This window comes from Pipra filicauda, unplaced genomic scaffold, assembly GCF_003945595.2.
Source record: "Pipra filicauda isolate LSUMZ 115617 unplaced genomic scaffold, ASM394559v2 scaffold23_size5868930_pilon, whole genome shotgun sequence".
Classification (NCBI taxonomy): Eukaryota; Metazoa; Chordata; class Aves; order Passeriformes; family Pipridae; genus Pipra; species Pipra filicauda.
The window spans coordinates 5700816-5721425 of NW_024104354.1; the positions used below are offsets into that span (position 1 = coordinate 5700816).

Sequence of the window (20610 nt, forward strand, 5' to 3'; positions counted from 1 at the left end):
TGGATAAATGAATGCCTCCTGAAATTCTTACAGATATCTACATATATTTATTTTTCAGGGAGATACAGGCAAAGACAAGGCATCACCACTCTGTGACCCTGCAAGCATCAGAGACACTGATAGCTCAGGTACCTCAAGAGAGGCTCATGGCTCCTGAGGTATCCAACATTATTGAGAGGGTCATATGTGTTTGTTCTTTGGTGCTGATCAGGGGTCATCTGAGATCACACCTGACTCACCCACACATCTACTGAAATTGGCACTTCATACATGTAGCAAAGTGATGTTTTCCATCAGCAATATTCACGATAAAAGATCCAGTGGCAGATGTAGTTAACAGCAGTTCCAGATACACCTGCCAACATCTCTTTGTCAACAGCAGTGATCTCAGAATTTGCACTTCTATACTTTCAAATGCTGCTTTCAAACATAAGAGGAGAAAGACATTCACAAAAGAGAGAATTGGGCTATAAAAATACTTTCTACTGAGAAAGGATTCTAGTGGACTTACATTTGCCCCAGAGAAGGGATGCAAATAGCATCCCTTATGACCAAGCAACCCTCTCCACCCTGAGAAAGCCTGCTGTATCACAGCTGCCCTGTTTTCCAGAAGCACCTGAAAAAACACCATTGCTGATGAGCTTATTAAGCCACTTGATTTTAAAACTTTCACATTTAAGCACTGAATAAACAAAGTAGAAACAGAAGTCTACTCAATATTGTACCAACTTAAGAATAACTTACCAAGTTATATGCTATTTTCTTCTAGAAGGGACATTATATTGTCAGTTTGACTTTTGTTTTTACTTTTCAGGTTACATGTGAAAAAATGTTGACCTTGCTCGTGGAGCCACAGTTTAATGTAATTCCTAAGATTAACTTGAACTGAAATGAAGGAATTTTATTAGTGACTTAATGTATTTTAACAAATTAACTTTAAATTTTAATTCCAATTAGTTTTTCAGGGGACTGAAATTCAGAAAGCAACTATATGGACTTCTGCAATTTTAGAGGTAACTTTCCTTATCTGCTGATTCCATCTTAAAAATGTACATGAGGGAACTAGATCTTATCCCACTAATGAGAATTAACTGGTTGTTTTATCTTCTTTTTGAATCAAAACCATTTAATTCTCCTTTCTCTTCTCTAATTTACCAACCCAATTAAGTTACAGACTTTCAGTTAGGATGGATGGTATGAGCCTGGAACCTATAAAAACCCTAGATGCAAACCAAAACTACTTCATGTTTCAAAAATAAATTAATTTTTTTGGTAGTAAGAACTTCAAGAAGATGCTGGAAATAGCTTTATATGTTCTACCATTCATACCTTTCATAAATATTCACACTTCTTAGAAACTGCCTGCCAACTGCCTACCCGTGCTTTCCTAGATGCAAACCAGCTCCAGTTAGCTAGGCACCACTGCTGAACTATTTGACAATCTACTTGTTTCTACTCTAAGTCCTCCAGTCATACTGTCCTCTTTAAACATAAAAGAAGTTGATGCTTCTTTTATGGGATTTATTTTATTACAGACACATACTGCAGTTACATATACTTTATGTTGCTTCCTCAAAAAGTAAACCATAAAAAAAATTTTAGTGAATACTTATCTGCACATATGTAACTATCTTCAAAAGCTGCAAATCTGGAACAACTGATTGTACTTGCCCATATTTTTTTTGTTGAAAGAACTTTCCTTTTTACAGTGAGGAGAGACTTTATCAAAAAAATGAAGTAAAAAAAAAACCCTAAACCTCAGATGCAGGGCTTGGACTCTCGGTCACATGCACGCAGACTGACAATGCCAGATGAACTCTGCTGCTTTCAAGCCTAAGACATGACATCTCACCAGATCAACTTCAGCTCTGGTTCACACGGACATGCCTCCCTGCCCTCCAGATAATCCACTGACAGAGATGGATTACAAATCTATAAATTGAGAAAGCGATAGCTGATGGATCAGATATCAAATGACTGTTCCTGTTCCACTGGCAATACCACGGTATGCAACAGGCAGCCGGGGGAATGTATGGGGCCAGGAATGCAGCTTGCTATAGTTAGCTGCAGCTGTGTTCCCAGCAGCACCATGAGGGTAGAAGAGGCAAGGTGAGAGCATGATGACTGCAAGCATAGTTTCTGCCTCCAAGCATTCAGTAAATGCAACAGGCTTCATCCTACACCCAATACCCATTCAAAACCAAAGACATACCCTCACCTTACAGGGGAAGGTTTAGTCATTCAGAAACCCAAAAATGGCTTCCAGAACAAGAGGGGTAAAAATTACACATCAAAGGCAAACACACCTAGCTCAGAGTCTTAAGGAAACAACTAAAGTAGCACAGTGGCTATTTCAGACCTTCAATTTACCTCCTCTGAATGTTAGAAGTCCTCTCATAGAAATCTTTTAGGGAAATCACTGCCAAAAATTCTGAAGGTGAGAATGGCCGTTTCTCCTCCACTCCTGAAGAGAATCTGCACAGCTTTATCCCTTTGTATACAAATAAGGACACTCCTCCCTCCAGAGGATGAGAATTAATTTGCAGAGCACCTTCAAAATCTATGCCCTGAGTTATAACACTTACAGTAATCAGAACGGATAAGCCACAGATAAGAAGTACACACTCCTTTATTTGCATTGACATCCTTGTTTACTTAAACTTCTGTTGCTGCTCAAAGCTTTCTAAACTAGAGCTGCTGTGTGGTCTTTCCTCAAACAGTGCTGTTTTTGAAATCTGTGGTAAGATAACACCAACATGAAGTACTTCCTTGGTTTGCTGTACCGTAAAGACACTTGCGGAAACGAAGGCATTTTCCTGCAAATGCCTAGCTAGAAATTGTAAAAAATAAACCCCTAAAACAGTAGTAGGGAAAGACAAGTAATGTTATAGATTTAGTCAAATGGCATCTAAAAACATGTAGCAAGTTTGCATGCATTAGCCAGCTCTCTCTAGAACAGGACCAGCACTTTTTGGACAAGCCTTGTTGAAAAAAATTGTCTATGCTGACTTCCTTAAAATAGCTTATAGTAAATTTGGAAAAGGCTCTATTAAAAACAAAAAAAAATATATAAAAACTAATTTAAGATACAGTTAAAAAAAAAGTAGTGTATTTCCATACTAATATACAATCAAAACATGGATCTACAATTACATAGTTGGACAGTGTGTAACATTATTATCTTATGTAAACACACTTTAGAGAGACTAGGTAAATATAAGCTATTCCTATTAGATTCACTGAAGCTGTATCCAGTTACAGCAAAAAGCAATCAAGTTTAAGCTTATTCAACAGTCCCCACTATATTCAGATTACAAAGGATTATGTTCTTTCAAAGCACTTACCAAAACCACTGAAAAACTTGTGAATACGTGCCTGAGGATCTGCCAATACATACACGCCCCCATAAATGTGTTTCCATTTTCTCACCTGTATGCCCAGACAAGATAATAATAGTGCATTTGACTTCTCTGTGGTACAGGTACTTAAAGAGAGAGTCTGTGTGTGTGTGTGCATCTATGTGGTGTGTATAAATAATTATCTCCAGAAGGTATCTGTAAAATATGGTCAGAGTTTACACTATAATCAGTAACTTTGGAAGTTACCAGTAATTTTACAAATTACCCAAGCAAAGAAATTCTACCTCTACTGAAATTTCTATCTCTAATTTTTCTTAGTTTCAGTTTTAGCGTAAAGACTGAATACTAATATCTTCAGACAAAATTTCATCTTGACTTTTTCTCAATCTGTAAACTTTGGCTGCTGCAAATTTTTAACCAACACATGAAAGAGGTTAAAAATAAAATATGCTGTCACCTGAAACATTGACTATGTGGACCTAGAACAAGAATAAATTAAATGGTATGTTATCAACTCTATTTTCTCTGTCTTTCTCTTTATTTTATTTGGAAATATGATTGTCATTTGATTCAATGTTATTTTATATAGAGGTTTTAGGGGGATGGCTGGAGAAAGAAAGGCAGAGAAGTGTTAGGTCTAATCCCCTTGACTCCAAACTGTTAACTGTTGGAATGCTTATTCCCACGTGCCCAGATATCTACCAAAGACTTGATGAAGAGTGCTGCCTAAGATGTATTTTTTTAATTACTCAATAACCGTTGAAAAAAAAGAAAGAAAAGAACAACAGTACCACTAACCATTGGCTAACTGGTCCTTTGATTACTTGCTAGTTATAGAGCTAGTTATAGTTCTATCAACAGTGTGTTGATAGAAACATTTTGGAGATTGCAGACAGGAAGAATATTTTTCATCTCTGAAGAAAAAAGTATCAGGAGTACAGGTAGCAACACAGTTTATAACAAAGTTGAATTCCCTCTTCAATATTCACTTACAATACACATCAACAGAAAGAACTTGACAGAGTTTCTTTTTTCTGTGCTAGTTTCATAACTTTCCATACTGCCTCCCACCATGTAGGAGGTTTTATTTTCCTTTGATTATGGAAAGAAACCTAAAGTATTTTTGAAATTAGCAGCCTAACTCATGCAATTTTATGTTTCACAATTAGTGACAAGCCACAAAAGTTTCAAGTGTCTAGCCTTTTTTTTTTGAAGATGGTGAAAAGAGTTGTACATTTAAATATGGCATTTTAAATTTATTACTTATTCAGGCTGAATATGTTACAGTTAGCGGTTTTAGTTCCTTTCTCTTTCCAGCTAGAAGCCTTCTTCCCCTTGTTTTTCCACATTCATACTTTTTTGCTTGGTCCACTTTCTTCTTTTTTTGGACAACTCATTACAATAGTTACATTATTTGCATTGTCACAAAATCTGAATCCGGACACAAGTCAAAGAATTAAAACCAAAACACAGGTCCCACTCCAAAAGGAACAAAGGATTTTATTTTATGACTTCCCAGAAACTGAACATTTTTAGAACTGGTTCAAACCTATCAACTCTTACCAAAGAGCAAGCTGTAAAAACTGTTAAAATGTCACATGTGCATGAGGGAGGGTAAGCAACTAGCTGCTGATTTTAGAGCTTTCCAATTTTGCTTAGTGTTTCAAAATCTTTCAAGCTATGGCATCACAGGCATTTCTTTCCCAAAGACCAAAATGAGACACTTACTAAGCTGATGAACATTTTCTTATTTGCACAGTGTAAGGCTCAAAGTGTGACATATACTTGGTATATTTACAAGGAAATCTCCCTTTCAATATTTATTTTCTACCAAACATTCCAGTTTCCTTACTTTGTCCTGTCTATGTAGATTTAGAGCAATAGAAAATTTCAGACTAGGTATTCTCTTTCAAAAAAAAAAAAAAAGGACAGTCTCCCACCACCATGACGCTCTTAAGGTTTTGACTTACTACTCCCTCGGTAGCTGGAGATAGGTGTTATGAAAAAAAATAGTGAACCAAGGTAACAGCTCCTTCATTAAGGGCAACCAGGTCAGGGGTATGCAGGGCTGTTGAATCTCATTTGAGTATTAGGAAGTATTTCCTATCCTGGAATAGATACTGCACTTCAGTGTTGAAAATTAAACTAATTAATAAGAAACACTTCACAGAATCATCTAGGTTGGAAAAGACCTCAGAGATCATCAAGTCTAACCTTTGACCATCACCTTGTCAACTAAACCATGGCATGAAGTGCCATGTCCAGTTATTTCTTGAACAACTCCAGGAATGGTGACTTCACCACCTCCCTGGGCAGCTTATTGCAATGTTTGACAACTCTTTCAGTGAAGAAATTCCTCCTGATGTCCAGCCTGAACCTCCCCTCAAGCAGCTTGAGGCTATGTCCTCTTGTCCTTTTGCTGGTTGCACTAGAGAAGTCACCAACCTCCACCTCGCTACAACCTCCTTTCAGGTAGTTGTAGAAAGCGATAAGGTCTTCCCTGAGCCTTCTCCGGGCTAAACAACCCCAGCTCCCTCAGCCACTCCTCACAGGATTTACCTGCTGGACCCTTCACTACTTCACTGCCTTTCTCTGCACTCACTCCAGCATCTCAATGTCTTTCTTGAAGTGAAGAGCCCAGAATCAGATACAGTACTCGAGGTACGGCCTGTGAAGTCGCACCTTGAGATGTGACTTGTGCAGAACTGACATTTAATCCTAAAAAACTCAGAATTTTGCCAAATCTTAAACTCTCCCTTAACTCTTTGACAGAGTACTTCCTGCCTTGTGAAACTGAATTCACTCAAACTCTCTAGAAAACATGACAAAGGGCATCATATTTCTCTACAGTTTCCCATTTCTTTAAAGCTTTATTTTAGGAATGATTTATTCTGTAGCACATTCATTACCACAAACCATTCTATGATTCTGTGATTCTAAGCATATATCAATGCCGCCTCTTACTATTTCCATAACGTTGCTTTTACAGGCAGCTATTCTGCAGAATCAGTGCATAAACCAGCAAGTAAAACATCTGACCTGTTTTTCTTAAGGGGTCTTTGAAAAGACCCTGCACAGCAAGTGTGAATTCCATTTTCAATGCTGAGAGCGGAAGCTAAAAATATTTATTTTTAATATTTAATAAACAATACCTGCAAGCCAAGGGAGAGCAGCTCACCTTGCATTTTGGACACTTCTGGGCATTCCTCTGCCCATGTTCAATTTCGTTGGCCCAGTGACGTAACAGCTTGTCTCCCTTCTTGTATTCTTTGCAGTTAACGCCTTCATGCCAGGGAGAGTGGCACTTGAAACACCAAACAAATTGGCAAGATGGACACTGGATCTGTACAAATGAGAAAACACCACATGTTTATAAGCTGGACGCTGATCCAATTAGAAAGCCTGTTTTAAAACCACTGCTCTTCAATTAAGAGAGTAGCTGCTCAGCAAAGGTCCAGCATCTTTTGAAGGGTCTGTTTTAAAAACACAAGAAGTTGTGGAAGCTAGCTTGTTCTATATTTTTTTAAAAAAGAGAGAAAATACAGAAGCAATTGCTAAAGTCAGGAAAGGCCTCAATCAAACAAAACACAAGTAGCTTGGTTCAACCATAGGAACTGCTCCCCAAATACACTGTGTGGCTCAACTGACAAAAGGCAAAATCCAGGAAGCTTATTCACTTGCTTCCTACATTTGTGAGATCACCTAAAAATTAACAGACAGTTTTCATTGCAGTAGATCTGTCGTCTTCTAGTAATAAACTTCACTGCCAAGGCTATTACCAGAGAGCACCTGGTCTTCTGAGGGGGCTCTACAGAACCCAGAATGGGTTATGAAGCTATATTAGAAATGGTCCTGGAAACAGGGGCCATGAACAAGGTTCTCATCCAAGAGCCAGAATGACCAACTGGAAGTCAGGCACCACCTTTTGCTCTTGATTGCGTAAAGGCAAGCTGAGGCCGTGACAAACAGCCTGCTTGCTACAGACCACACCTAATGGCAAAAACCACAAGCTATACTCAAATTGAGAAAGGATCTATTCTTTCCACTCCCTCGGTTTTAAATCATTGTGTCAAACAGGTACCATCGTCATCATGTCATTGCTTCTTCCAGAGCCTGCCCATTTTCTGTTTGAAAAGCTATGGCAGTTGCTTTTTTTGCCAAGTAATAAATAGAGGCACATTCTTATCTGATGAAAGACAGGCCTCCTACCTGGATTGTGACTAAGGAAAGCAAGAACTAGAAGCCATATTAGACACAGGCACATCCAGGCTTTTGCAACATGTTCAATTCTGCTGTGTTTGGCTGAAAAACGTTTCAGCCTGAAAGATGGGTAATCACACCTCTCAAGCAACTGCTGAGCCCTGTCCACCATCTCCAGTTGCAGTCTATGTCTGGCACTACCCTGGCTTTGTACCAGCTGATGGATGGGATTGAGGGATTCCACCAGCCAAACAAAGGTTATATCTGTGTCCACATTTGCTTCACCACCAAACCATGGACATGTCTGTGCTGGCCATGCATGGTGTGGGGGTGCTGTTCAGGAAACTGCATCCTAGAGTGTAGTCACATGTGAAATCCCCAAAATGCATTTCTGAAGTTGTCACTCCCAGCAGTTGCTGTGCCCTCTGTTCAGACATGTTAACTGGTGGTGTGCCTCCTTGACTACAGTTAAGAGTCCAAAGTAGGTGCTCTGATCTCCCTTATATGCTTTGCTGGGGGGTAGCCTAAATTATTTATATGTGCAATCACTACATCTATCACTACCGACATGATAATACAAAGCTGATCTGATCTCTGATGCATGACCTAGAAATGAAGCTGTCTGTTACCTTTAACGCTATTCCCCAAGTTCTATACACAGAGAGAGCATTTAGTTTTTTGCCTTTAATGTTTCACATTGCAACCTAATAGACACAATTGCTCAACCTGAGCATTTCTATGACCCTAGCTAACCTATTTTCCAGTGGTTGTCTAACTTCACCAGTAAAGAGTAATATTGTTTTTTTCCACTGCAGCAGTGTCTAACAGTCATAGCTTGGTTTGTATTGTGCGATGTTGTCCTAGTTACAGTGGCCAGGACCAGGTTATTACTATGTGGGTATAACCAAAACTGTGTATTCTACACCCTCTATGTCATTTCTGATGGACAGCTGATAATGGATCATTTGCAGCAGCTGCCCAGGGCACATCTAAGGACTCAGCTGTCATAATTCCCCCCATCCCAGGGAGGCATTAGCACCTTCACACCCAGCCTGAGGGGTCATCTTTGCTAATGGGCCATACTGGACTGGCATAATAGGCAGCTGCAACACCTAGACCATCAAAGACTCCAAAAATATCACAAGACTCACTTAAATCACCCATTGTGAAACTCCCTGCCCTGGGGGAGATACAGGACATTCCCACCTGAACCTGAGCATATATAATCTTGGGGTTTTGAGACTTCTGGTATCACTCGTTGGATCCAGAGGAGGACCAGAACTTCAACAGGACTGTGACTGCCACTCTCCACAAGACTGTGAAAATTACCTCAACAGAACTATCATCATCACCTGGACCAACGGGTTTTCCTCTCCTTTTACTCTGCACCCAGGGGGGCCACGTGGTGCTCAGCACAGGGGCCAAAGAATACTGTTCTGTTCTTGTCCCAGGGGGCTGGGCTATACATCTGTTTTTTGCAGGTTAAAACAAGTTTTTCTCTGTATCGTTGCATCTATTGTAATTGATTTTTAGTAAATTGTAACTCTAACTTATAATCTCTCTACAGTTGGGTTCATTTCTCCCACTGGTTCACTTTTAAACCAGCACATCTTGACCTGTTTAACCACGTATTATACTTTTAATAAGGGTCTATGCAACGTGCTGCTCAGTGCATCACTTCAGCTTAACTCTTTACGCCAATCCACATCTGTGGATCATCAAGTGCAAGAATAGGAATTAAGGGTCAAGAAAATTTTCTCACTACCCTTAAGATAGCATGTTCCCATTCATGATCCTTTGCTGGGCATACAGCTGAAGTGCACAGAAGTGAAACAGCACCAAGAAATCGAGAGACTTTCTTCTCATTACAATACATAACATTTTAGTCTGTTAACATCTACTGGTCATTATCTTTGTAAAGAAAAAAATATTGTATGTGCATTTAAGTATTACAATACATACATTTTCTTCATATCGAGCAGATACAATAAGAGTGTGATATTAAATTCTGATATCCTGTACCCCTTACAAGTATCACTTACTTTTAATAGTTGTAGTATTCAGACATTTGAGACAGAACACAGATGTTAAAAAAATACAAACACAAACCAACAGGTAGAAAAGCTGCAAGCTAAATCTTCTTTCTTAAAAAAAATTGACAACTTAATTTAAAGCAAGTTTCATGGGTTCAGTTTTGGTTTGGTTTTTGGTGAAAATCTGACACAAATTGATTGCAGGTTCTATCTTTCTATTATAGCAGCTACATAAGTGAAAGTAATAGAGCAGCCACTAGGATATATATTTAAACTTACACACATACTGACATCACCTGTTTCCAAATACATTAATTAGAAAATACTGAAATACAAGATGAGGCTATAACTGTATGAACTTGAAATAACATTTTTTACCACAAATGGCCCTAACTAACTGAACTAGTGAGAACTGTTTCATTACCAGTTTCCTCTTCCACCTGCCACCCTGACAGCACCTTCCTCAAAACTGAACTAGTAAATTGTTTTTATATTTTGAATGGGTCACTTCCCTTCTCCATGGTTCAATGCTGAGCATACACTAAGCAGGCAAAGAAAACGATGTAAGTACTTACGAATCTTATTTTTCTTGGAACTAGTGATCACAAAACAAACTCCTAAACCCATTCAAACTTGGATGCAGTGGGACACCAACATGCTTAAGAAACAGAAACACAAAGACTGCAGAAATACTGCAGTCTTTCATATTCTTATTCCACTCTTTCTCTGCTGTTCTGAAAGAAAGTCAAATATGATTTGCTTTATGCTTCAGTATTAGTGCACGAAACCATCGTAACAAGGGCACAGAAGTGCTATCTACATATGATTTAAACCAGTAAAATATAGTCCAGCAAAGCAGAGAAACCATACCTACAAAAGCCCAAAACATTAACCCAATGCTTTTTCAAATATGTTTTTCCTCACACAAACATTTTTCCATTTATTTTATGGTTTCCATTTCCATAGATTAGAATTGAGAGGATGGATATAAACACAAACCTCTATGCCTGGAGGTCAGTCTATACTAGAGGTCAGTCTCCTTGAAATAGAAAACCTTACACAACTCTTAGTTCTCAGCTTTCTGAAACACTGACCTTTGAAGCTAACATTTTTCATTTTCTTAGCTAGCCTTTTTACTGCAAACTATTTTATTTATCAGTTTCCTCACTTATCAGGAAAAGACCTTTCAAAATTGATAAATAATTTCAACACAAAACATTGATTAATGTGACATGATGATAGCAAAACTGACTGCACAGGAAAAATATTCTGAGAACCTCAAGGTGCAAAAAGCTTAGTGGGATTTTCTGCTGGTGATGGAACACTAGCTATATAATAGGATGGTCAAATTAATTATGCAACTAACTGATCACATGAATTACAGTCTCTAGCTACAGCTACTGTCACTTTATTTGAAAATAAATATGGGCTCCGGCCCAAACAGCTTCCTTCTCCTCATCACTAACCCAACCTCTTTCTTGTAGCAGCTGAAAATGAAGCAACAACAAAACAAACAAACGTTGTGTCCCATTAGGGCTGATCTTTGATCCAGTTCCCAGTGTGACACCAAAACATCAACATGAGCAAAAGCAGGCTGGCAGGAATGAACAGCTGAGAGGAAAGATGGAAAGCATGGCAAAATCACCATATCCACAGCAGTTGAGGCTCAAGGTAGGTTGAAGTGATAAACAGCCATGAAGGTATCTGTGACTTAAAGGTTAAAATCTGATCAAAAAGTGAGGAACTACTTGGTATAAATAACGCAGATCAGCTCTATCACAGCATCTCTGCTGGTATGGACTCCTGCTAGTTCAAGAGCAACAAGTTTCAGAAACTCTTCAGCAGTTAAAACAAAAGATAGTTTATCTAACAACTGCATTGAAAAAACATTTGCACTTGCAAAGCCAAACACTCAAGTCCTCCTTTTACGTGACGTGTATCTCTTGACAGAAGTAAACTAGAAAACTTCATTATGAACCTAGAGATTGATAAAGCAGAAATAAGAGTCCAAGAATCAAGTACTGCTTCTCCATGGAAGGTGCCAGGTTAAAGAACTAACATTAAAACAACAGTTGAAAGCCAGGACTTGGGGGGGGGGGGGGGGGGGAAATCCCCAAACCCCACACAGAACAAGTCATCTTACTCTTGTGAAACTCTTATCTGTTCCACACACAGGAACTTAACCAGCAATTTTTCAGTTTTTGCCTATTTCCTTTGCACTTTGTCATAACAGCTTTGATCAAAGCTTTATTAGGGTCTTGTCTACTATCAAGTCTTGCATTCCCAATTTAGGTCATATGGGAGGGGACAAGGGTATTTCCTTACTCAAAGCTGGATCCATTTTTGATACAAATACTTGATATAGAAAATTAAGTAGTCCCACTGCTGTGGGACTACTGTCCTAAGTGGCATTAATGGTAGAAGAAAGGTTTGGATAGCAAGTTCCCCTTTTCTTCCCCTCTTTCTCCCTCAACATACTGACTTTCTAGGTTTAGCATACAAAGACTTAAATCTCAGCCAATTGAACTGCAGGGCCTAGATCAATTTAGCTGACATAAACCACCTATAGTAAGGAAAATTAATTTATAACTTTGCTACTTCGCTGCCTCTTTAAATTTCGATGTTATTTGTAATTTTAAATACTGTATCAGATTTTAGAAATGGCATTAATAACATTTTGAAAGTATCTGTTCAAACAAGTCTTGGATTTTAGAGTGCTTTCCTGTTGCAGTGTATAAGAGTGAGTATACTGGCACTGAGCACTCATGTGCTGTGATATTACTAGTAGGCTTATGCATAGATGTTCCCCACATGGCTTCTCTTGAAGCCAGCACTTCCAGCGCTGGTGCAGAATTCATCTGGTGAAATTGTTGTTTATATTGCTTGCACGTGAATATGTGAGGCTCACGAGCCTCCAGTCAGACATCTCCTAACACTATAAGCAAAAGAAAATGAGCTTTTAACTCCAAAAAGCCTGTCATTCAGGACACAGAGAGGATGCACACAAGCAATCACGTGAGAACCTAAGAAAACCAAGATAATATCGGTCCACAGCTATGTGTGTATGTAATTACTCACATATACTCAATTTCTGATATTGTCTTCTTTCTAAACCTTCTCCCTGCAGCAAAACTTCTCTTTGTGCTAAGCTTAAAATAAATCACTAAAACTGTGTGTATACCAGAAAACAGTAGATGTTCAGGGAGTAGGCTGATGCCTTGTGGCCCATGATCATCCATACTGTTGCTAGCACTTTCCTAATTATATTTCTGACTAGCATCAATTAGACATTCTTGCACACAACACCTGGGCTCAGCTCAAAGGACACATTTTGCCCGAGTCTGTTCCCAGGAGACTTAAGCTCTGCAGATCAGAGCTGCACATAATGAATCACTGCAGGACCAGTGAACTGCTGCCGGCTTGTACTATGCATCACAGTCACCCATTCCTTCTGATTGTAGTTTGTAGGGAAGTCGTAGGAACATTTTAACTGTAGCATTTTGACTCATAAAAGAGCACTGGTTATGCCTTGAGGAATATTCTCAGATCTGGCATGCCCATGATACAACAGCTGCATCACCTATGACCCACACTTGTGAGACAGTAACAGCTCCTGACACCTTAAGGGAGGTGGCTGCAGAAGCCTTACCTGCTCTGATCTACCCTGGACTACATCTCATGTGTGGTGATGATGAAGTAGATGGGTGAAGGAGAATGGCTGTGAGCAGAAGGAATTTTACCTGCAGTTTCAAATTTTTCCATCTCAATGTAAGACACCAAAAATCTGAAAACATTGAGCCCAACAGACATTGTAATTGTGGCATGTAATTCATGCCTTGCACAGATATACATAAATAGCTCATAACTCAGAATTAGCTTTACCAACTTTTCAACTCCAATGAATACACAACCTTCTACCTTTTAATCTTCAGACTGGGCTGAATCTTATGCTGTGTAATTAGAGCTATCTAAACAGTCATCTAAACTCCTACTGAGGAAACTGGTTTGTCCAGGAAAGGCCAGTTCAATCATGAAATTAACCACATCAAATCTAATAACCGGATGGAAAACTAACACAGAACATGATGCTGCAGACAGAAACGTCATCTTCTGGAACTTAGATGGACCTTCAGCAGCACAAAGCTTCTTCTAAACTCTTGCTTTTTATCTTCGATTTAAATCACAGTATAAGCAAATCTTCTATGAAAAGAAATGCTGCAGAAGTGGGTTTTTCCCCTCCTATTTCTCAAGTTTTTGCATTGTGAGTGATGAGGCTACAGTAATGTATTATGTCTGGTAAGACAGTGAAGAAATCAAAACCAAGAAGCAGGATGGACAACAGCTCTATTACTAAGGAAGGAGCAAAGCCAACTGCCTAATAGCATAAATGACCAGAATTCATTTACCCAGAGTTTCAGGGAAAACTTAAGGGTAGTAGGTCTAGAATTACTGGTTATGGTGATAAGTTCCCTTTCCCCAGTCTCTTCTGATTGTGACCATATTGTTCTCATGTCGAGAGAAAACACTCTTTAAATTACAATGTATGTCAGGACAAAATTACACTCTCTGCCAAAAAAAAAAAAAAATAAAAAGGGCTGAAGTTTAAGTACTTGAACTATTTGAAGCCAAGTAAGTAGTTAATCAACAACATACTACAGATTCATATTTCTAATCACAGCTTGCACACAGCTCCACTGAAGCAAAAAAAGCTCATTTAATGCCCACCAAATGCTGTTCTACTTTTGCAGTGCCATCTAACCCACAGCCCTAGCAAACATGCTCACTTTGTATTTGTTCTCCAATTTGGCAGGGGTAGGAATGTGGCCTCTCCTCCGGAAGGTTGTAAAGTGCTTGCACTGAGGACATGGCTTGGTGCTGGAGTCAATGCGGCTGAGTTCCAGGAAATATTTATACTTGATGATGTCATCATGGGGCAGGTTATAGAGGACAGTTGTTTCATCCAGGTGTTCGCTGCACTCTGTGATAGGGCATTTTATATCCACTTGTCCCAGCTGCACCTGCATATGAAAGAAAACCCGTAAGAGCTGTATGACCTTTTGCCTGGAAAAGTTAAGCAAGCATTTGTGAATTCTGTGAGCAAAAATAATTTCAAGCACTGCAACAGCCCACAGACTATCAAGCATATTTTCTTAAAATTATTTTGACTTACATCAAGCACACTGCAATTTTTCTAGAGAGTATTTTCAAATCTAAACAGGAAAGCTAATTACCCTTATGACATTGGCAGGTATTAAACATACAGTCTAACTAGTACATACCATGGCTACACACGCCACAAAACCAAAACACAAGTCCTAACTGGCAGAGTCCATCCAGGCCTCCGTACTTTGGGTGTAATGGTCAGAGCTCCAATATCATAGCTCATATAGGCTGTGAGAAAGCAGGCAGTGGATACTGTTTCACTGCAAAATGAGCTGGGAATTAAAGCATAGAGGAATTAAAAGTCAATTTAAGATCAGAGTCTAGCAGCTCTAACTCAGTGCTAGCCCTGAGCTGGTTCCTGCTGAGCACGCTCAGTGCCTGGGCAGTCTGCTTCCAAGAAGCTCCTTACATGCCATACTGCAAGTGCAGAAACTTTTAGCTGAGCCTGAGGCTGACCAAGCTAATCAATTTCCCCAGACCTCAGAGTCAGTTTTAAAACACACACCTCCACCCCACCCCAAACAAGAACAACAAAAAAAACAACATAAAAGAAAACAATAAAAACTGAACTAAAACCAGGCACAGAAATAAGCTTGAGGTTAACAGGGCAGAAAGTTTTGTTGATCTAATAAGCCCTGATGGTCCCAAGCTGATCCATATGGTCAGATATCCACAACGTGTTTCCAGAGCTCCTGGATCCAAGAAGCGCACTGGACCCAGATCTGCACCCTTCATGCTTGGCAGGCTTTAACAGCTTGAACTCCATGCCAAAACAGCAGATCCTACTTGGTCTGGGCACACAAGAGTTGCATTTGCTTGGCAGTGAGCCAAAGTTAATGAACCCTGCTGGATCTTGAGAGTCTGCAAGGACCCAGCTAGAACATGTTTGTGTCTGTCCCAAGTAATCTTGAGTGAGTGAGTTTTGACTGTTCAAGTGGAGCTGACCACTAGCCAACTCCTTCATCACTGAATATCTCCATGCAGAGAAAAATGAGTGCAACCAGCACATCTTTCCAGGAATTAGTGTTTCAAGACTGGTAAGTTTGATTTCCCTAGACTGCTTATTCTTTAGCATGCTCCAATAGAGGAACCTGCCAAACAACACTCTAAATAAAATGGGAACACCTCAAATTTGGACACAGATCTCGCTGCTGCACAGTGGTACCAGAAGACACAAAGACTATTAATGAAGTATTTAAGCTAAAGGACAGAAAAACCCTGAAAAGCAACACAACACTGTCATTGCTGTCTCAGCAGCTGAATGATAATTTAGTCAGGAGCCAGAGGATTAGAAGTCATAACACCATGGTATCAAACCCAAGTTTCATACTGATTTCAAAAAAATCCCTGCTGCACTACCTCTATTCTCTCAGCAATGTAGCTAAAACTACAGAGAATAAAGAGATTAGGTATATGTTAGATAAAGAAAAGCAGAGTGTGCATGGTGGCAACAGTCTCAGACCAGAGAATGGTGGAGAACACCTCAGCCAGCCACTGCTGCCATGATGCCCTGAGCACCCTCCGCTCAGGGTGCAGGCAGGTCAGAATGGAGGCAGATCTGTCTGCAGTATGGAGAGACAGCTCTCCCAGCAATACACCCACTCTTAGGAAGGAACTTCCTTAAATTTCATTTTCAGCTCTAAAAAGTGAGCAGAGCTCAGCCACATCCAAAGAAGGCTAGAGTCAGTTTGGCTTTTACATGGACAAGTTTAAGTAGAGAAGGAGGATGTACTCAAAGGTATGAAAAAAAAAACAAACATAAGAAGTCCCCAAAACTACACTAACTGCATGCTGGGGAATGTCCACATTTTGTACCTGTAGGATACTAATTCAACTGTAGCAGCATTTAAAAATTGAAATCAAGCATATGGCACCACAAGAGTGACTCTTCTTGGAAGAATGACCCTGTACATCATGAAGCTGTACTTAAAAAGCAGATGACAATCAATGCAGCACTATAGCACTCAAACACAATAAACTAAGAAAACAATTTGCTACAGAAATATAAAAAGCCATTGCACTAGGATTAGTATACGCTTTTTTTAGAGAAATATAGGTACAACACTTTAAAACCAAATAATCAAAATAATTCCACCTACAACTACTTCGTGGCTTTGGTGTTTTTTTTTGGTTGGTTGGTTTTTTTTGTTGTTGTGGTGGTGGTTTTTTTGTTTTGTTTTTTGTTTTTTTTTAAGCATTAGGGAGATATTAAAAGAGGCACATCCTTTTTCTAAGAGTAAACTAGGCTACTTCATAATGAGAATGTGCATTGTATCTGACATCGAAGCTGGTACTTAAACATTGCTTATATTAAATGCTAGTTGGAACAAACCTGCATTTATAAAAGTGAAGGAATACAAAGCTCAACACTTTGTGTATTTCATGCCCACACAGAATACGATTAATATATGTGATAAAAGTCATGTGTGGTTTCAGTGTTTATCTTGAAAATCTGTTTTACACCCATTTGAAACAAATAATTTTTAACTTCTAATAGTTTCAGCTTTTCAAGTTTGGCAGAGATTGATCCTTTTCCCATGCTTTGAATGGGACTGAAGTGAACAGAGCTTATTAGCAGTAACTTCAATGAAGCTTTGTCCTACCGTAAAGAGTCCATCTTTGTGCACTAGCATCAGCAATTGATGGCAGTACAGCTTTAGAGATAGCCTATTAGGCTACCTGCTGCCACAGACTCAGGAGGTGCTACAGAATGAGAAAGAAAAAAACAAAACAAAAGATCTCTTATGAGTAAAAATATCTTTTTTTTTATTTTCCTTCATTTTCTTTTTGTTTTGAAGAGCCTTATCCCCTCAATATCTGCTTCTCGCAATGTCAAATTCTCAAGTTTTAAGAATACCACTGTGTATTAAGGGCCTCAGAACTCTCAATGTACACAATAGCATAGTGTATTTTCACAGCATGAGGAAGGACTCACATGCCTAAAAGTAGTTAAGCTGCAGTTTGGTGCTAAACGCCAGGCAGCATCCAGCTCTTATGCTCAGCTGAGCTTCTGTAAAGCATTTCAGCAGGGGCTAGTTCTGGTTACAATTCATAAGGAGAAAGCAGGCTCTAGCACATTTCATCCTACAGAAAGGTAATGTTTAAACTATCAAGAGAGCAGTATGTACCTCTCTCTGCCAATTCTTTTCTTTTCAAGCTGTTTTTTGGGCAGTTAGGGGTGAAGGGGGGGAGCCCTGACAGGGAGGAACAGGGACAGGACACACACACAGACTCTACACCGATACACTTAGTGGCCCAAAAAGCAGTAACACCAGCAACAGAAAACAATACCAGGTGGCATGATAGTTGAAGTCAGAAAATTATTTCCACCTCCTGAGCTTTCTTTTAAAGGAAATCTTTGTTAGCTACACAGCAAGCAAAGTTCAAACCAGACTGGAGAAGCACTGATTTATACTTGTCATTTAGCCTGGCTCGAGCTGGATGTAAAGTAACTTTTGCAGGCTGTACTTGGTTAGCTGTATTACAGCTATATTCCTTAAAGAAGGGGCCATTCTACCTTAAAATAGACACATACAAACAAATATTTTCTAACTGAAACTCTACTCTTAGTTCAGAGTATATGTATATGCTAAATTGCTCTTCTTACCTACTAATGCTTAAAGTGAATATTGCTCTATGTCATATGCACTTCTGTAGAGAAATTTAATGTCTACCAGTACACCAAATTATACCCAAATTATACAAATATAATATATATATTATTATACAAATAATATATATATTATTATTATACCCTGTAAATTACCAAGGAAATTATGCATACAAAAATATTTTTTGGAAATGCACAAATGCAAGTGAAGGGACAACATAGTCTACAAGACTTTCATGTTCTACTGGTAAAAAAACCAACTGGATTAAAATTCCCTTTATTTATAAGCAAAGTCCTATTCCTTTCTAGTTCACTGGAAACATCTTTCATTTTTGTTGATAAGTTCCAAATCAGTGAAGAATTATTTTTTTTGTACGTTTGGGAAGTGTGTAATTTTGAATTTATTTTCTTAAAAAAAGAAAAAAAAAATTCATGGAAAATACTTGAAGGACTTACCACGGTTCAGGACTCCACAGTGGTAGGCGCTAACCAAATGAAATCCAAGTAGAAGTGATTCAAGAAGTGCCAACCAAAGAATATACAAACTTTTACGACACATTTTACACCTGCCTTTAAGGTGTAAAATGGTTGTTAAGGTGTAACATGGTTCTGTGGCCATGTTTGTGGTTTGAGTATTAACTTCATCAGTCTGGATCCCTGATTTTTCCCCCTTTAATTAAATTTAATTAATTTCTCAGCAGATTTACAATAAATTACTTTCTAAATCCCTTTCTCATTAACTTGCTCCACCATCTTCTCTGACAATCATCACCTGTAACCTCACTCCAGTTAAGAATCATCACTCCTCTCCTCAGAAGGGAAGGAGGAAGGGCTTTGCTAGCTTTACTGGGCATGTATCACTGACCTCAAAAGGATCCAGGAGGAGTTCAAAATAGTGTATTTGACTTGTATTTAAAATGGTCATTTATTATTAATAAAAGTTGAACCAGAGCCTTTCGCTAAAAAAAATTCCTGTTGTGTCACAAGCTCATGTTGAACTACCTTGAAAGGATCCCTTTCAAGGGAAAGCTGTTCCCCTTCACATGTCCTGTAAGTAGTCTTTGTTCTCTTTTCACAAGTACTACACATCTGGATGAAGCCATGACAATGACATGATGGTTCCTGATCCATGTGACATTCAGAGAGAGTCAATTAGGCTCTAACACTGAGCAGACTTGAGCAGACACCACCTCTTCTAGTTTTGACAATAATTTGTTTTTAATGAGCTCTGCATTCATTATCACACTGTCAACACTAAAAAAGACACAAAAAGAAGTCTCAGGGCCTTTGAAGAACTCTTAAGATCTCATCCTCCAGGAGAAGGGCACTCTAAAGCAAGAAGCAGGTAGGGAATCCCCACATATATAACTGCAATTCAACCACCACTAGCACATCAAAGGTTTGAGCAGCTTTAGCCCCAGAAACAACCCAAAACCTTAACAGGCAAAACTGGCCTCAGCTGCCTGGAGCAAAACCCCAAATCATGGTGTCCATTTCCCGTGCAAACCTTTTTCCCTCCACCGTCACATCTAGGACTTTCTAAAAAGAGTGATGATAAACTAGCAAGATATTTTTCAGAACGTGCTTAACTCAAGCAAACTTTTTTCTTAAAAATCTCTTAGTTTGCTTTTTCATTTGAACACATGGTGACATGAAGCTCTACTCCTTTTCTTTTTCTTCCATAGGATTAGGTGTTACCTGCTCACATGGTTTTGATATCAATCAATCTGTTCACAGATTTTACTTATGTTTACATAGGGATGGGGTTTATAGAAAATTACTCGTAGAAAAAGTAATTATTACTGTAATTCTCCTTTGCAAGATGTAAACAATTATCAACCTGCAGAGCTCTGCCTTTTTGCCTTTTCATCTCCTGTTACTTCACTGAATAAACTAAAAAAGCAAACAATTTTACCTCAGTAACGCATGTAGAAAAACTGCACTGCATTAAATCATGTATCTGCCTGCCGCTACTCATCAAACCTAGTGCATGTCATCAGCATGTATGGAGGTTATGTGCTTTCTGCCCTAGTGTTTTGGCATCTTCAATAACCCACAGCAGAGGTAATGCTTAGTCCCATGGCTGTAAATCACCAGGGATGGTACACCTAGATGGCTGCCTATTGAGCTGGGTCACTCTCTGGCAAAGAGGCATGCCAGAGTCAGACAGAGATCCACTGGCAGAAAGCTTTCACAACCTCTGGGAGCCCTGAAGAGTGTAAGATAAAGCAAACTTTTATCTCTT

The 20610-nt window shown here is 39.0% G+C and overlaps 1 protein-coding gene across 1 annotated transcript in view; it reads right to left on the reverse strand.

Annotated features, from left to right (window-relative positions):
- RNF217 (ring finger protein 217) overlaps positions 1-20610 on the reverse strand; it is a 67885-nt gene that overhangs the window by 19856 nt on the left and 27419 nt on the right. The window contains exons 2-3 of the mRNA XM_027747060.2: positions 14377-14610; positions 6538-6702 (exon numbers count right to left, since the gene is read on the reverse strand). Of these exons, the coding sequence (XP_027602861.1) occupies positions 6538-6702; positions 14377-14610 (399 nt within the window). The remainder of the gene's footprint in view (positions 1-6537; positions 6703-14376; positions 14611-20610) is intronic.